Source organism: Juglans regia, chromosome 14 (genome assembly GCF_001411555.2).
Source record: "Juglans regia cultivar Chandler chromosome 14, Walnut 2.0, whole genome shotgun sequence".
Taxonomy (NCBI): Eukaryota; Viridiplantae; Streptophyta; class Magnoliopsida; order Fagales; family Juglandaceae; genus Juglans; species Juglans regia.
The window spans coordinates 23375892-23392917 of NC_049914.1; the positions used below are offsets into that span (position 1 = coordinate 23375892).

General features: G+C 38.4%; 1 protein-coding gene across 1 annotated transcript; it reads left to right on the plus strand.

The window, feature by feature from the left end:
• Positions 1–281: 281 nt before the first annotated feature.
• On the plus strand, positions 282–7585 carry LOC109000615 (cysteine desulfurase 1, chloroplastic). Its single transcript, XM_018977563.2, has 10 exons — positions 282–598; positions 1064–1197; positions 1473–1632; positions 3462–3648; positions 3802–3947; positions 4026–4098; positions 4201–4264; positions 6301–6400; positions 6837–6995; positions 7196–7585. The coding sequence occupies exons 1-10, from the start codon at positions 335–337 to the stop codon at positions 7364–7366; spliced, it is 1458 nt and encodes a 485-aa protein (XP_018833108.1). The 5' UTR covers positions 282–334; the 3' UTR covers positions 7367–7585.
• The last annotated feature ends 9441 nt before the right edge of the window (positions 7586–17026 follow it).

Sequence of the window (17026 nt, forward strand, 5' to 3'; positions counted from 1 at the left end):
ATAATAATAAGATGAGATGAATTAAGATGAATTTTAAATTCAAACGAAACCTTGTATCAAATTTTACTTGGGGGTACACGGCAAATTTTTAATAGTTCGAGAGAGTAATAGTCAAAACTGATAATTTGAGGGGATGATTGTAATTTTCTGCAATTTTGATAAAAAAAAAAAAAAAAAGAAAGAAATTTAGAGGAAAATTGTAATTTACTTTTTTTTTTTAAGAATTTATATTAAAAATGACGTGGCGCCTAATCCTTATGGCTTGAAGCCTAAGGGACGGCTGCGGAAGCATTTCGTTGCTGAATGAATCACCAAAGAACGAATTTTCGGTCACATGCCGTCTACTCTTCTGCAACTGTGCTGCTCTGCTATGGAAACCCTTGCTCCTAAGCTTCCATCTTTGAAGGTCCTAAACCCTAGCTCATCCTCTTCCTCCCCCTCCTGCTCTACAGCTCGGAGCTCCTCATCTCTGCGGGCCGGGTTACGCAGGCCTTTTTCTCTTTCCATATCGGCTTCAGCGGTCCGAGAAGGCGACCCGGCTGTCGGATCCGTTTCGCTCGGTCACGTCACTCGAACAGATTTCCCCATTCTCCACCAGGTACTCACGCGGATTCTTCGTCAATTTTATGCTCTGTTTGGTTGCTAAGGAAGTTCGAAATTTTATATTTAAAAAAAAAGGAAATTGATCGAATTTTGGACTCTATGGTTTTAAGTAGTTATTGGTTTCTTAGTTGACAAATAAAAAAGCTTTCTTTTAGATCATTTCATGCCATATTGTTTCTTTTTCTATGTTGAAATAACGCTGTTTTCACTGTTTTCTTTGCACGTTGATGAACTTTCAGAACTATAATCACTTTGAGGCGCTATTAACTACAGAACTCAATTGTATTAACTGAATAAAATGCTGTTCGTATGGCTTTTGTTTATTACTCATCTTAACTCCTTACCGTATTCGGATTTAACACATAATAGACTTCTTGCTTAGACTCCGTGCAGCTTCTTTCTAGTTTTACATGACATACAGGGTGAGAAGTCTTAACTTTATTATGTTTTTCCTTTTCAGGAAGTCAATGGCTCAAAACTTGTCTACTTGGACAATGCTGCTACTTCTCAGAAGCCGACTGCTGTGTTGAAGGCTTTACAAAATTATTATGAAGCTTACAATTCAAATGTGCACCGTGGGATTCATTTTTTGAGGTACGTAATCATAATTTTTTATATACGTAGAGGGTTTTTCAGAGAGCTGTAGGTTCCCCTTTCTTGTTTTCTTTTGATTGATGTTATAAAGCCTTCAATGAGATTTTCCATCATGTGTTGACGCTCTTGGTAGTGTTTTCTCAATATTTCACTTCAATGTGATTTTATGTGTCCTGTTTCCATTTTTTTTTTTTTCTGGGGTGTGGGGACCGGGGGGGGGGGGATATTTGTCGGTGTATATGATGCAAGTTACTCACTGGATCTTCTGAATAAAGTTCGAAGGCAACAGATGCGTATGAGTTAGCTAGAAAAAAGGTGGCAGCTTTTATCAATGCATCGGAATCTACAGAGATTGTTTTCACGAAGAATGCTACTGAAGCCATCAATCTGGTAGCTTACTCTTGGGGCCTGTCAACTTTAAAACCAGAAGATGAGGTTTATGCTTTTTCTCTCATATTTAATTTCATACATTTTTTTTTTTCATTTTCTATTGTACAAAAAAACGAATTTAACCTCATTTAACCTTCTATTCCATTTAGCTTGCCATAATATATGAATCAAAAGGTTCGCATCCAACCCTTATACAGTCCTTGTTAGGAAATTTAAGTGAGTTGGGTTGCTATAGCGGCACAAGACTGATGGAAGCAAATGTAATTCGTTTTGATAGGGTGACTATTGCATGGAACTTTAAGATTAAAGTTGGAAAATACAAGTATGGAAAGATTGAATATTGATGGGTTATTTTTCTGGCTGAAAAGTATGATTGAAGTTGCATGGTTTCAGGCAGACCTTTTGGGGCACTGTATTATGGATTTTATAGTCGGAGAAGTGTTGCTAAGATTTGGAAGTTCTGGTTGCAAATGGAATAATAGAAAGAAAAAGTTTAGAATGGAACTATGGTGAGAAAGGGCTAGAATTAGGGGCTGTTCTGGCTGCACTTAATGCTATGAAGTAATTTTATTGCTGGGTTGTTTGGGAGCTTTGTGATTAGAAAATGGCTTCAGTTTATATCATTTGGGTTTCAGAAAAATTAAGTCTAGGTTTGACTGGAATTGGATGGAAAATTTCTAAAAACGTTCAAGGGAAAAAAGGAGGAAGAGGAAGAAAATTAGGATTGCTACTAAATTGAAAGTATAATGTCAATATATAGAGGCTACTAATTTCTTTATCGATGGGACTTAGGCCGATAAAATTTGAACACTAAACCCTAACTAACAACTGGTATGCTTTGGAAGTAATATTTAAGAATTTCAGGAAAACAATAATCGGACTCATGGACCAAAAATACAGAAACTATAATTTCACCTTTCATTCGATTAAATTAAAGGTATCATGTCAATAAATGAAGGCTACTAACTTCTTTACTTCTGATAGATTCTAGACACTACAAAATTTAACTACTAGATGCAAACTAAATTACACATCCAAATTGGGCCCTTGGACCAAAATTAGAGCCAATGTCAAGAAATCGTTTGGTTAAAGAAATGTCCCAACTTAAAAATAAAACTAAAATTGCAACTTATATAAATGAATGTAAAAATGATTTCTCAATAGTAACTGATTTAGCTGAAGGAGGGTGCCAATTAGGCCTCACATTGAGTTTAATCCAGACATAACTTTTTTGGAGCTTATCGCTTGCCATATCCAATGCGTTTTGTGACTTCTGGACTTTGGCTTCATCAATTTCCTGCACTTGGTTACTCCAATATTGTGTATCTGATGATTACTGTGAAATAAACAGTGATTATAGGAACACGTTGCTGTTTTAGTGCACAAAAGTTTCAAAAATTGTGGTTTTCATGTGATATAGTGGTTACCATTTTTTTGCGAAAGCAGTACAAAGTTGCCTTCAAATATATGGAACAAAGGCCTTAGATTTTCATTACGTGAACAGATGCATAGAGCTTTTGTGGGCTGGAGGATAATTTCTTGGAGCTAGGCTAAAATTAGTCCGCTCATCTGAATGATAATCTCCACACTTTCATTACCTTTGAATCATATGATGATCATTTATATTATTGAAGAAAGAAAATGTGTTTTTTTTTGGTATCCAAGCCTGGAAATAAAAGCCCAATTTACTAAAAGTACCTCATTGTATTACAAAATTTTATTTAATGTAGCTATACCATTATTCTTCAGTTAGCCTCTCTCTTTTTTTTGGAAAAAAAGTTAGGAAGTTGAAATAATTATCATTCCTCGTGTTTTACATCATCAATATTATTATTATTCTTGCACTTATAAAAAAAAAATTATTATTCTTGCAGGTAGTTCTCACAATTGCTGAACATCACAGTGCCATTGTTCCTTGGCAACTTGTAGCTCAAAAGACTGGTGCTGTTTTAAAATTTGTGAATTTAGATGAAACTGAATCTCCCGATATAGAGAAGCTAAGACAAATGCTTTCGAGGAAGACAAAAATTGTTGTTGTTCATCATGTCTCAAACATGCTTGGTATAGTTCTGTCTTGAGCTGCTTCAATTTGATCCTTTATGCTTCCATATTGAAACTTGAGTAGTGGCTCGTGCATGTTGGAAAAAGATGTTCAAACTCATTGGATTTTTTCTGTTTTTAAAATCAAATAAATTTATATTTGTTATTATGTAGCTTCTGTTCTTCCAATTGAAGAGATTGTGCTTTGGGCACATGATGTTGGGGCAAAAGTTCTTGTGGATGCTTGTCAGAGTGTTCCACATATGGCCGTCAATGTCCAGGATCTTGATGCTGACTTTCTTGTTGCTTCTTCTCACAAGGTCAGGGTACTGCCTTGTATGCGAGTTCTTATCCTTATGGTCGAGTAGAATGAGTTTTAAGAAATAAACATTCTTCAGATGTGTGGGCCTACAGGCATGGGATTCTTATATGGTAAGAGAGAGCTCCTGTCGGCCATGCCTCCATTCCTAGGTAAGTTATTGGGAATTAAATATAAGGTCTTGTCTGTTCTGCTAGTTTAATTCTTATAATTTGAAGCTGATACTAATATTGATCCTTTCCTTCTCTTTCTAGGTGGTGGAGAAATGATATCTGATGTATTTCTTGATCATTCCACTTATGCAGAACCTCCGTCCAGGTTAGTGAGCTTATTCTTGTCTAGACCAAATTCATCTTTTTAAATGAATGTCTGCATCAAGTGCATTTGGGTTTAAGTTGGTGACCTTAATGGCATTCTAGATGTACAAGATAATTCTCAGTTTCATGAAGACTAAATAAGCAGTTGGCATGGATAGCTTGGAGTTTTCTGTGAAGTTGAGGTTTGTGATGAAGGATAATGCTATGGACCCCGCTCATTCATCGCGTTTGACGTGGCCCCTACACGTTGCACAGCTTTTAAATTTTTTAATCCCACGTTGCTTCCCAGCCCATCGACATGGTCTCCTTCTCTTCCCTTTAAACACGTCATTTAATTTTTATTTGAAACACCTCCCCTCCCCTCCGTTCATCTCCCCTGCCCCGCATCTCTGTGAAAACCCACTTTACAGAGATCCTCCATTTCCCTTGCTTTTGAATATGGATTTTGAAGAATATCTGATAAAATTAAAGACGAAAGTGGGTTTTCATGTTGAAGCAAACACTGTCATAATTTTAAGCCAATGATCTAAATTTACACTCCCTAATTGATGGTTTCCAGCGAAGGAAGGAAAACCATTCTAGTTTATGCACAGTAGTGCTTATACATTGTCACAAAAACTCAACCCCATTTTCCAAAATTTGTTGGTACTGCCAGAAAAAGTTCGAGCATGGAAAATGCACAAAAACACACATACACAACATCAATATCCATTTGCACTTGTAAAATCAGCTCTAAATCGGTCTCGCAGAAACCCCAAGGCTGTGAATATTGGAGGAGACAAACACAGCCTAAAACTGCAACATTTTCTGAATGGTTTGTTTCATACACTTCCTAAGAACCCAGTCGGAGGAAAAAGATTGATGAAGCAGAGAGAAACGTCCCTATGAGCCAAGCTAATTCAGCGACACCGCTGAAGAGAGAGAGAGGGTCGTGGTTATCCTAACTGGGTGAGGGAGGGGACGCAGGGGGGGGGTAGTCTGAAAAAAAAAAAAAAAAAAAAAGAAGGTGGATGCCAAGTGGCCTTTACACGTCAAGTGGGAACACTAAACAGGAAGGGAAAACGGGCTCTCTAGCATTTTCCTTGTGATGAAATCCATTCGCATGGCAAATATGAGTTAGTTGCCACAGAGTGAGATACGTCATAAATACTTTTAGAAGCAGGAGGGATGATTATGAAGCCCATGGATAGCATGGGGGGTCTGGAGACCCAGAAAATTTGAATTCCCCGCTTTTCTCTGGGTTTTGTTTTTTGCATGTTGCCATTTGAAAAAACTTGTAGTTACTCTTACTACTTTCATCTATTCACTTTTCCTCTCTAATACTTTTTATAAGTATTTTTCCCCTATTATATTTAGCAATTGATGTACTCCTTTTATTCTTCGGATGTTAAGTTTTTAACAATATTGAAATAGGATGAAGATTATCAATTTTTGCTGGTATTAATATCTGCTGTGAGACATTATAGGTCATAGAGATGTCTCCTTTGTCATGTCCATTAGTGAATCTCAAATTTTCCATTGCAAAAGATATCATTTTGGAAGTATGGTTTCTTTTCTACTTGTCAGGAAAAAGATGGTACGCTTTCTGTTTTAAGTTCCCTTGGATTGTTTTAGGTTCTGCTTGGATTGTGTATTAATAACTCTGCAGTATATTCAATCTATTTGGGCATGGTAAGCAACCATTACCTTGCCATGGGTCCTATGGAGTGCCAAATGGTATTGCTTCCTTTTCAACGATATATCACGTTGTCATAGAATTAATCAGGATAATTTATATTCACGTCATCTCTTTTCTTGATTAATTCTATGATATATCACTAGGTTTTTGTCATTGTTAGGCACTTTAGAACTAGTACCAATACTAATTTCAATTTCAATTTCAAAATATTTGGAGTATGCTGTAATAAAGTTAATGCCCCCCCCCCCTCTCTCTTCTCTTCCCTTCTTTTTTCTTTTCCCTTGGGATGACTGTGTCAGAATGCCGTATTCTATAACGTTACTTGTCTTTGTGTATAATCTATTCTTTGGCTGCATTAGATTTGAGGCTGGAACACCTGCAATTGGGGAAGCAATTGGATTAGGAGCAGCAATTGATTATTTATCAGGAATTGGCATGCAAAAGATACATGAATATGAGGTGAGTTGAACTTTTATGTCATATTTCTCTCTTATTTTAAAATTAGCAAATAGGAAGCAGAAATATGTCTGCGGTATAATGTGTATATAGATACTTTTCAAAAATAGATTTTTTTTTTTTTTATTGACACCGGGTGTCCAGGAACATCGTCCCAACTAATCCCAGGGGTGCATAGGCCCTCGGCAAAGAGTTTCTCGCAAGTGCATCTCAGGTAATTCAAGAGGAAAATTCCTCAATCCGATGGCCCCTAGATATTGTTTGCACCCAAGGTGATTTGAACCTTAAACCTGGGGGGAGCATACCTCCAAGCCCAAAGCCTTTACCACTTGAGCCAACCCTGAGGGTTACTTGTCAAAAATAGATACTTTTGACAAGTGTACAATGTGAATGCATATACTCCCAATAATTATTGTTATTGTTTTTTTTTTTTTTTCAGTTGGAACTGGCTAAATATCTGTATGAGAACCTTCTTTCAGTCCCCAATATTCGCATCTATGGCCCAGTACCGTCGGGAAATACAAACCGTGCTGCTCTCTGCTCTTTCAATGTTGAGAACATTCACCCTACAGATATTGCAACTTTTCTTGACCAACAGGTATTGGAACTGGTGTAACCTTAGAAATAATGGTAGATTTGCGGTCTTCCATAAATGTCATTTCTCCTCGGCGTTTTTACTAAGTAATTTTAAGTGTGATAGCTTGTAGAAGCCTAAATGTTCTTTAAACTTATAGACCAATTCTTTTTCTGTTATAGAAGAAAATTATATTGGAATGAATCTAACGTATTTAGTTTCAGCATGGAGTGGCTATCAGATCAGGTCACCATTGTGCCCAACCCCTTCATCGTTATTTAGGAGTCAATGCAAGCGCACGCGCTAGCCTCTACTTCTATAACACTAAAGAGGACGTTGACGATTTTGTCCGGGCACTCAACGACACCGTCAGCTTCTTCACTTCTTTCAAGTAGAGTTGATTGTTCTGCTCCCTGACCGGGTTTAGATTTTTATCTCAACTGTCCTGCTAATACACAACTAAGTTTTATAGGCGGGTCTTTTTAGTTCTGTTTCACCCTCATTTAGTATTGTATCTGCATCCCTCACCCATGATGTAATCTATTTTATAAAGGGGAACCAAGGCATAAGATATTTGATATCCCAATATAATACATGATTTATCTTTATGTCTATCGGCTGATGGCACCCTATTTTACGAGGGCTATTAAGACGTGTGGATTTTGCCAAAGGGAGTGCTTTCGAGATTGAGATCCCATTTTTGGAACATTGGACTTTGAAGTAGTTTGTTGAAATTGATTAGGGGTCATTTGGAGATAAATTGCAGTTTAAGGATTCTGATTATGGAATACTGAAAAATGACTTGAACCAAAATCAGATTAGGACTATGTTTTGCAATCAATCTATGTCATGGGGTAGAAATACTTTATTTATTTAAATTTGGTGCACAATTAATATATCTTAATTAATAAATCGAGTTTTCTGAGTTTTTTCTCTCCGTACATATGAGAAAACATGTTGTTCCTTTCGTGGCGGTTTATGGTGGTCGAGTTTAGTCGTGATTAGCTTAGTATTTCTTCATTGCGTTACGAGTGTTTGCGCCATGGAGTCGAGTAGGAATGTTATCATTGATCAAAAGTGCTTTGAGTTTATGAAGGTTAATGAAGGGTGGTGAAGAATCACAGAGAGTAGTTGTCGTGCGGTAAATCATATTTCCATTGATCAAGCATTGTTGGGGTGGTTGGCTGTCATGATAAAGGAAGGTGTAGCTTTTGGGGGTCCTTCTGTGTTTCTTAGAACAAGAAGAAATGGGTCTCATGAGAGTTTTTTCACTTTATAGGTAGGGGTGGCAATATGTGACACGACCTGTTAACCTAATACGAACACGACACGATAAAAGCGGGTTAGGGTTTAGTCTTAACGGGTTCGGGTCAAAACGGGTTGACCCGTTATGACACGATTGCTTAACGGGTCACTAACGGGTCAACCCGTTATAATCCGTTATGACCCGTTAAGAAAATTAAATTTACCTTTATACCCTTAGACTTAAAGGGTAAGGAGGATGCTCCACTTTCTTCTTCAAGATCTAAATTTGTTTAGATCTGTATTTTAAATTTTTTATTATATTTGGGATTGTAATATTAATATATTAACATTATATGTTTTGTTTATTATATTTGATAATGAATATTATTATAAATTGTGTGGATCATATTTGTTTGGATTGTAATTTTAGACTTGTAGTTAGTTTTTTATTTTTTATAGATATTATTTATATTTAAATATTTAAATAAAATCAATTAAGTCAAACGGGTCGTGTCGTATCGTATCTGCTCAACCCATTAACATAAACAGGTTGAAACGGAACGGGTTGTGTCGTGTCATATCGTGTCAATTTATTTATTATTCATTAACGGGTTATAACGGGTCGTATCGTGTCAACCCGTTATCTTACCGTGTCGTGTTCGGGTTTTGAATTTTGACACGAAATTCTTAACGAGTCGGGTTCGTGTTGACCCGTTAAGTGTAATGTACATTCCTTGACACGACACGAACACGACCCGTTAACACGATTTGATACCCCTACTTATAGGAGTTTGGCCAAGCAAGGCGGCGTGGGGTGCTAGTGATACCGGAAGGGAGGAGCTCTCTGCAAAATCCTCTGTTTTGGGAGGGAATAACAGAGGGACTTATCCACTGATGCCCTATCCTCTGTTGCAGTACTACCAAGCCTCATCTTCCTACAGGGAGGTCTTGTCTCGAGCCTCAAAACATGAAGAGAGGCCAGCCGTTTCTTCCTCTTTGGTGAAAGCGCAGTTCTGTGAAGGGAATGGCAGGAAGGTGTTAGGGACAAATGTGGCATCTCTGTTGCATACCTTGACTGAAATGGAGAAGCAAGTGGGTTGCTTGCAGATTAATATGGTGACAATGAAACGTTGCGTTGAAGAGGGGATGAAGGATTGGGGTATGGGCCAAGATGAAGGCCCACGTAATGGGCCAGGTAAAGGAAAGGAAGTGGCCATTGATGGCTCAGTGGCCTTCTATGCAGGCCCGGGTGGAGCACCAGGCCCAGTCCCAGGCAGAGAAGCTTGTTTGGAGGAAGAAGCCACTGCACCCTGGTGGCCCGTCGACGTCTCGGCCCTCTTCACCGGCGCCGGCGATACCACAGACGACATCACCGAAGACTGTAGAAGCTCTGACAGAGGTCCCGACGACGGAGTTTGTTGTAATCGAAGATGGTGGAGGGCTTAACGCTGCGTCGTGGGGTCACGATGTTGTGATTTCTACTCAGATCACTTCGCCGGAGCATTCCGGTGCACAGACAACGACGAAGAAGATGTTAGAAGCTCCAACGGAGGTCTTGGTGCCTGAGTTTGTTCTTTTTGAAGCTGGTGGAGGGATTAACGCCGCGTCGTGGGGCCACGATGATCTAATTTCTGCTCAGTTTACTTCGTCGGAGCATTCCAGTGCACAGAAAACGGCAAAGAAGCCAAAGAAGGTGTCTGAGAGCAGCGGCAAGGCTGCTGTCCTCGAGCTTGTCACGGCTTGTCCCCGCGATGAGATTTTGGCCACTGTTCCCCAGTTTTTTACCTCACCTCGGGCATAGAAAGCTCCGACAGTTTCTAGGGAAGACTCGGGTGGATTGGAGACGGTGTCCTATGCGCCGGCAATGGAGGTAGGGGATACGGTGGACAAAGTAAGGTCTGTGGAGGAGGGGTTATCGTGGAAGCAGTCTTTGATTTTTGAAGATAGTGAGGAGGAGGAGATGGGTAGTCTGTCTCCTCTACAGACACTTCCCCCTCAAATCGCACCTAGAGCATCATATTGGGTGTTAAAAAAAGTCGGGGAACTTCAAGGTTGGGTGGGATTAACATGTGATGGATACGAAGAATAATTTATGGCTCTCCTAATAGCCATGGAAGCGGGTCGTCCCACGGCCATGAAGTCAGCTGTTAGAAAGGAGAGAGAGCTGAAACGATTAGAATGTTCTATCAATTATGATAACAAGGAAGGAACTTCGGGAAGGGAAAGATCAAAAGGGGGGGACTCCATTGTTGTTAATCAAGCCTAACGTAAGAGGGATCAATGATGTGAATAAACGCCTTCGCATTAGATCTCTTTTACGAAGTTGGAAAGTTGATATTGTTTGTTTGCAAGAGACTAAACTGTGTGGTGTTGATAGAAGTATAATTCGCAGTTTGTGGGGTTGTTCCTTTGTGGGGTGGTGCTATTTATCTTTGTCGGGAGCTTCGGGAGGTGTGTTGGTAATGTGGGATAGGAGAGTGGTGGAGATGGTAGAGGAATGTATCGGGTCCTTTTCCATGGCTGTATCTTTTAGGAATATTGAGGATGGGTGGAGGTGGGCTCTTGCGGGTGTGTATGGGCCTAATGTGGATAGTGATAGAAGCTTATTGTGGGAGGAATTGGCGGGTCTAAATTCTTTATGGGATTTACCTTGGATTTTTTGTGGTAAATTCAACGTTGTTCGGTTCCCTAGTGAGAGGGCAGGGACATCTACGTCGACAAGAGTAATGGAAAATTTTTCTGAATTGATTTTTGAGTTAAATCTCGTGGATCTTCCTTTGGGGGGGGGTTTACTTGGTCCAACAGCCGAGGGTGGTCAAGGTTGGATAGATTTCTAGTATCCCCTTTATGGGAGACGCACTTTCCGGAAATATGTCATAAAAGGTTGTCACGGGTATGTTCTGATCATTTTCCAATTTTACTTGATTGTGGTGGCATTCATGGGGGTAGGCGCCCATTCAAATTTGAGAATATGAGGTTGAAATTTTATGGATTTGTGGATAAGGTATGGGCTTGGTGGGAAGCTTATTCCTTTGATGGAACACCTAGTTTCATAATGGCGGGCAAACTCAACGCTCTAAAGGCTGACTTAAAGAAGTGGAATGAAGAAGTATTTCGACATACAGAATTGCAGAAAAATATCATTTGGGATGAGTTGCAAGTATTGGAGGAAGGAGAGGTAAATGAGGATTCTTTGTCAAGATAGAAAGTGGTGGTAACCGAAATAGAGAAAGTGTTGTTGATGGAGGAAATATCTTGGAGGTAGAAATTAAGGGCGCTTTGGTTGAAGGAGTGAGATAAATGCACTAATTTTTTTCACAAGGTGGCCAATTCCCATAGGCGCCACAATGCTATTGAAGTCCTTCATTTAGGCTCGAATGTGTTACAATCTCCCAAAGAGATCCAAGACCATATAGTGCAGTATTATGAGGAAATCCTAGCTGAAAAAGTTGAGTGGCACCCCAAACTGGATGGTTTATTGTTTGACCAGCTAGGTTCGGAGGTAGCAAGTTGGTTGGAGAGGCTGTTTGTTGAAGAGGAGGTGCACCTAGTGGTGAGAGGCATGTGCAAGGATAAAGCCTCGGGTCCGGATGGTTTTTCTATGACTTTTTTTCAAGAATGTTGGGAGATAGTGAATGAGGAAGTGATGCAGATTTTCCATGCTTTTCATTCTAATCTTAAGTTTGAGAAGTCATTAAATACTACTTTTATTGCTCTTATCCCCAAGATAGTTGGTGCCTATAATTTGAAAGACTTCCGGCCAATTAGTTTGGTAGGTGGGATCTACAAGATTATTTCAAAGGTGTTAGCTAATCGCATGAGTTTGGTGATGGACAAACTCATCTCCAAACCTCAAAATGCTTTCGTTCGGCGGAGGCAAATTTCGGACTCCGTTTTGATAGCAAATGAGTGTTTGGACAGCCGGTTAAGAGAAGGCATTACGGGGGTTCTATGCAAGTTGGATATGGAAAAGGCCTATGATCATATGTGTTGGGATTTCCTCTTTTATATGTTGAGAAGATGTGGTTTTGGAAGCAAGTGGTGCGAATGGATTAAACACTGTGTTTCGACCACTCGGTTCTCGGTTTTAGTCAATGGAAAATCTTGTGGTTTTTCTCAGCCGTCAAGGGGTTTGCGACAAGGGGATCCATTATCACCATTCCTCTTTGTTTTAGTTATGGAGGCTTTGAGCCGCATGGTGGAGGTTGCCGTTAAGGGGGGGTTTTATTACGGGTTTTTCAGTGGGTAACAATAATAATGGTGTCAGTTCCATTTCTCACTTATTATTTGCAGATGACACGCTTATCTTTTGTGATGCTGCTAGTGACCAGATTCAAGCTCTAAGGGCGGTCTTGTTGTGCTTTGAAGCTGTCTCAGGACTTAAGGTGAACTTGGGGAAGTCGGAGTTGGTACCGGTGGGGGTTGTGAGTAATATTGCTTCTCTAGCTGAGTTGTTCGGTTGTAAAATTGCTTCACTTCCTATGAAATATCTTGGACTCCCCTTGGAGACGTCATTTAAAGCAAAGAGCATTTGGGATGGGTGGTAGAGAAGATTGAGAAAAGACTATCGGGGTGGAAGCGACTATATTTATCAAAAGGGGGGAGATTAGCACTTATTAAAAATACCATTTCCAACCTTCATACTTATTATATTTCCCTCTTTCCTTTGCTAACGGGAGTGGCTAACCATATGGAAAAGTTGTTTTGGACTTTCTTTGGGGGGGGGGCATGGGGGAGGAAACCAAATTCCACCTTGTAAGTTGGCAAATGGTGTGCTGTCCGATTGCAAACGGGGGATTAGGGGTACGAAATTTGAGCATCTTCAACAAGTCCCTACTTGTTAAGTGGTTGTGGAGGTATCAAATAGAAGAGAACTCGTTATGGAGAGAGGTAATCGAACACAAGTATGGTAGTGAGGGTTGGTGTCTCAAGGAGGAATAGGCCTGTATGGAGTGAGCTTATGGAAATTTATTAGCAAGGGGTGGAACACCTTTGAAAAATATATTATGTTCGGAGTGGGTGACGGAGCAAGACTTCGCTTTTAGCATGATGCTTGGAGTGGGGAGAGTGCTCTTTCCACTCGCTTTTAACATGGCTGGAAATCAGCAAGCAGCAGTTTCAGATGTACTATGCTGTACCAACGGGACGATAACTTGGAATGTCACTTTTACTAGAAATGCTCAGGATTGGGAGGTTGATGAGATGACATCCTTTTTTAGCCACTTGTATTCAACAAAGGTAGGAGGAAATGGGGGACACCGTATGTTGTGGATTCACACGGGGAGAAAAGATTTTACTGTTAAATCTTTTTACAAGGCTTTAACAGCACTACAACCCATCTTTTTTCCGTGGAAAAATATTTGGAAAGCACAAGTTCCGCCTAAAGTTGCGTTTTTTACTTGGACAGCCGTGCTTGGAAAGATATTGACGGTTGATAACTTAAGGAAGCAGGGTATGGTGGTCGTGGAGTGGTGCTACATGTGCAAAAGGAATGGAGAATCGATAGATCATTTGCTTTTACATTGTGAGGTGGCGGGGGAATTATGGGCTGGTATCCTTGATAGAGCCGGACTGAGTTGGGTAATGCCTAAGAGTGTGGTGGAACTACTAGCGTGCTGGAACAGGAGGCATAACAGTGCACAATTGGCAGCAGTGTGGCGTATGTTACCTTTGTGCCTAATGTGGTGTTTATGGTCAGAAATGAATGATAGGTGCTTTAACAACAAGGAGCACGCAGTGGAGGAAATCTGGAATTTTTTTGTATTCTCTCTTTTACAGTGGTTTTCTACTATTGTACTGAAGGGTGGGAGTGTTCATGAGTTTCTATCTTCTTTTCAGCTCACTAGAATGTAATTAGGTGTCTCACTTTGTATACTTCATGTGTACTTGGGCATTGCCTAGTTTCATTCTATTCAATAAAGATATCTATTTACTTATAAAAAAAAAAAATCTTAATGTGATTATACCATTTATAATTTTGCTTAATAATATTAAACCTATTAAAAAACAATTACTGCACTCGTAGCAGGTTTTTCTTGTTCTATTTTCTCATAATGTGCACCTCTCTCCATTCCATGATTTATCAAGTGAAACTAGAATTATTGGATTGTGATAAACATAGAACTATCAGTCTTGTAAATACAAAATGGTTAATAATCTTTGGGAATGGTTTTAGCCATCATAATTCCACATTCATAGTGAATGTAGAGGAATTATGAAGCTAATGTACACTCTTATGTTCAAAGCCACTTATGAATATTAGGACACATGAGCAACTTATCAAAAGAAGTTTCAACTTCATACTTTGACTTGCTTAACCTTCAATAAACAAAGGAAAATACTTTAGTCACAAAAATAAACTCACAAATTGATATTGCTTGATATGATGCGCCAGATTGTAAAGTTATTTTTATTATAATTAGATCTAACAAATTCTATGATGCAACATTAGTTTGTGGATTTATTTTGTGTAATCTCTTTGTGTCTATAGCAGTTATTATCCTTAATCCCAATATTTTATATGGACCAACTATATACCAACTTTGGATTTTGATTATATGTAAGTCTCATTTCAATGCATCTTTTTTTTTTTCTTTTTCTTTTTTTCCTAATCAAGCATAGATATATATAACAGTTATACGATACAAGAGATAACAGAGTGAGAGGTCCCGACAAACCAATTGGTACAACATATGAAAAAAAAAATGGGGATTTGGGGTCAAGGACTTGACCTCCATCCATTTCCCACAAGGGGAAGCTACTTGAAGTGATTTTGATACAATCTGATAAACGGACTATAATATAGGAATATGTGCTGCATGTCGCTGGTCTGGACTGATTGAAAAAGACTTTCACTGCCTTTTTCTCACAATCCTTGGTTAGAATGAGCAATAACATAAGAAGATAGCAAGTTGGAGAATCGTCGAATCACTAGCAGGAGACCACCAGGAACTGTGGTGGTGCGTGAGGACCACTCGCCACACTAAGAGATTGGATGGTGGTCGGATCTAAGAGATTCGAGGCTGCTTACTCCAAAAATGCCGCACGTGTTGGCAGCAAACTAGCCATAGTGTGGCGGCGTGTGAGATCCAAGCACGGTTTGGACTGCGAGCCACTCTTTTTGACGTTTTTCTTCTACCATCCCAAGGATCAATGGCCGGCAAGTCTTGTATTGCGGTGCGTGGCGGTCTTGGATGATCGGAAAGCAGTAGATCAGTATTTCTCCGTACTATAATCATAAAATTTAATATATATATCTTCTATATATATAAATGCAGATGAAGTATAAATAGTGTTTTCGTCTAACAATTTTATTTCCTATTTTGCCCCTTTGCTTTTGTTATTTTCTATTTTAATCCCTAAGTTTTCCTTTCATTTGTTAGCACTTTTACGTTTTTAGCCCTTTGTGGATTTTGTAATCGCCTTTCTCGCACTTCTTGAGAAGTGCTCTGTGTTTCTTTTCATCTAATGGAATCTGGAAATTATTAATATGAGTATTTTTACACAAAAAAAAAAAAATAGTGTTTGATTTCTGAATTTATACTTATTTCTCAAGCTCCCCAGGAAAATTTTCCTCTCCTTTCTCAAGAACCTTTCGGTGGCGGTTTCGATGAGGAAAATAAATTTATTTTGTATTTGCATGAGACGAGACCAAACCCAAAATATGTTCAGATCTTAAAAAAAAAACCGCTCCTCCAGAGAATTGGAGAAACAGAGAGTAGATCTGAAAACACACCCACATATATATTAAATTTAACCAAACTCAAAGAAAATCTGCAAACTATATGTTCATATAAAAAAAAAGGATAATAATATTATTTCCACTCAATTCTACCGTTTCATTTTACTGTTTTAATTTTTTAATTTTTTTTTTTTACTTAATGATTAGAATTTTTTTTAATAATATTATGATTTTTTTATTTTTTAAAAAATATTAAAACTATTAAAAAATACATGTATAGAAAAGCAAAAAAATAAAAAAAAATAAAATTCTATAACAAACGGTAGCTCCTAAAGGTGGCTGGGAGCGGGAACTGTAGCATTATTAAAAAAAAAATTCCAGATGAATCAAGAAATAGAGGGCACATCTGAGAATCTACAAGTTAGAGTAAAAAAATCATACTCATACTCATTAAATTAAACCAAACTCAAAAACAATCTTTAAAATATATTTTCAGATCTAAAAAAAAAAAACAATATGCAAACTATTTTAGATCTAAAAAAATTTAAAGGTTGGCAAGATGATGACGCGCATGGAGACTGCATGACTCAACAATGAAGAGAGAAAGAGAGATATGTGGAAGAGAGTATTATGAGAGAATGAGACATGGAAGGATGTTTTAGGTGAGATTTTTGAAAAATGCGTGAGCTTGCCGAGTCGCCGATGAAAGAAGAGAAAATAGAGAGTCGCCGACGGAAGAAGAGAAAATAGAGAGAGAGAGAGAGAGAGAGAGAGAGAGAGAGTATTAGGTTAGTAGAGAAGGAGACATGGAATGACGTTCTCTATTTTTATTTTATTTTTTATAATTTGGGGAGAGAGTAGAAGAAAAAAGTTTTTATGATTTTGTGTTTTGGTCAAACGATGTCGGATGAAATTAAGGTATTTTGGACTTTTATTCTTCACATGTGAAACGAGTCGCGTAAAAAAATTCTCCCAAATAAATCCAAATTGATAACTATTCTTAAAATTCTTAAAAAAAAATAACAACAATCTGTATTTGTTTATATAATTTTTTTTTCCAATCTCTTAATGATTTATTCTTATTGATTTCTTAAAATATATAATTTCGAAAGTTTAACCTTTGTTTTAT

What these genes read in the sequence shown, in the direction of transcription:
- LOC109000615 (XM_018977563.2), top strand. Translation starts at nt 335, where the DNA reads ATGCCGTCTACTCTTCTGCAACTGTGCTGCTCTGCTATGGAAACCCTT. An exon ending in TATGCAGAACCTCCGTCCAG is followed by an intron (nt 4,265 to 6,300) that starts GTTAGTGAGCTT and finishes TGGCTGCATTAG; the next exon opens with ATTTGAGGCTGGAACACCTG. An exon ending in CAACTTTTCTTGACCAACAG is followed by an intron (nt 6,996 to 7,195) that starts GTATTGGAACTG and finishes ATTTAGTTTCAG; the next exon opens with CATGGAGTGGCTATCAGATC.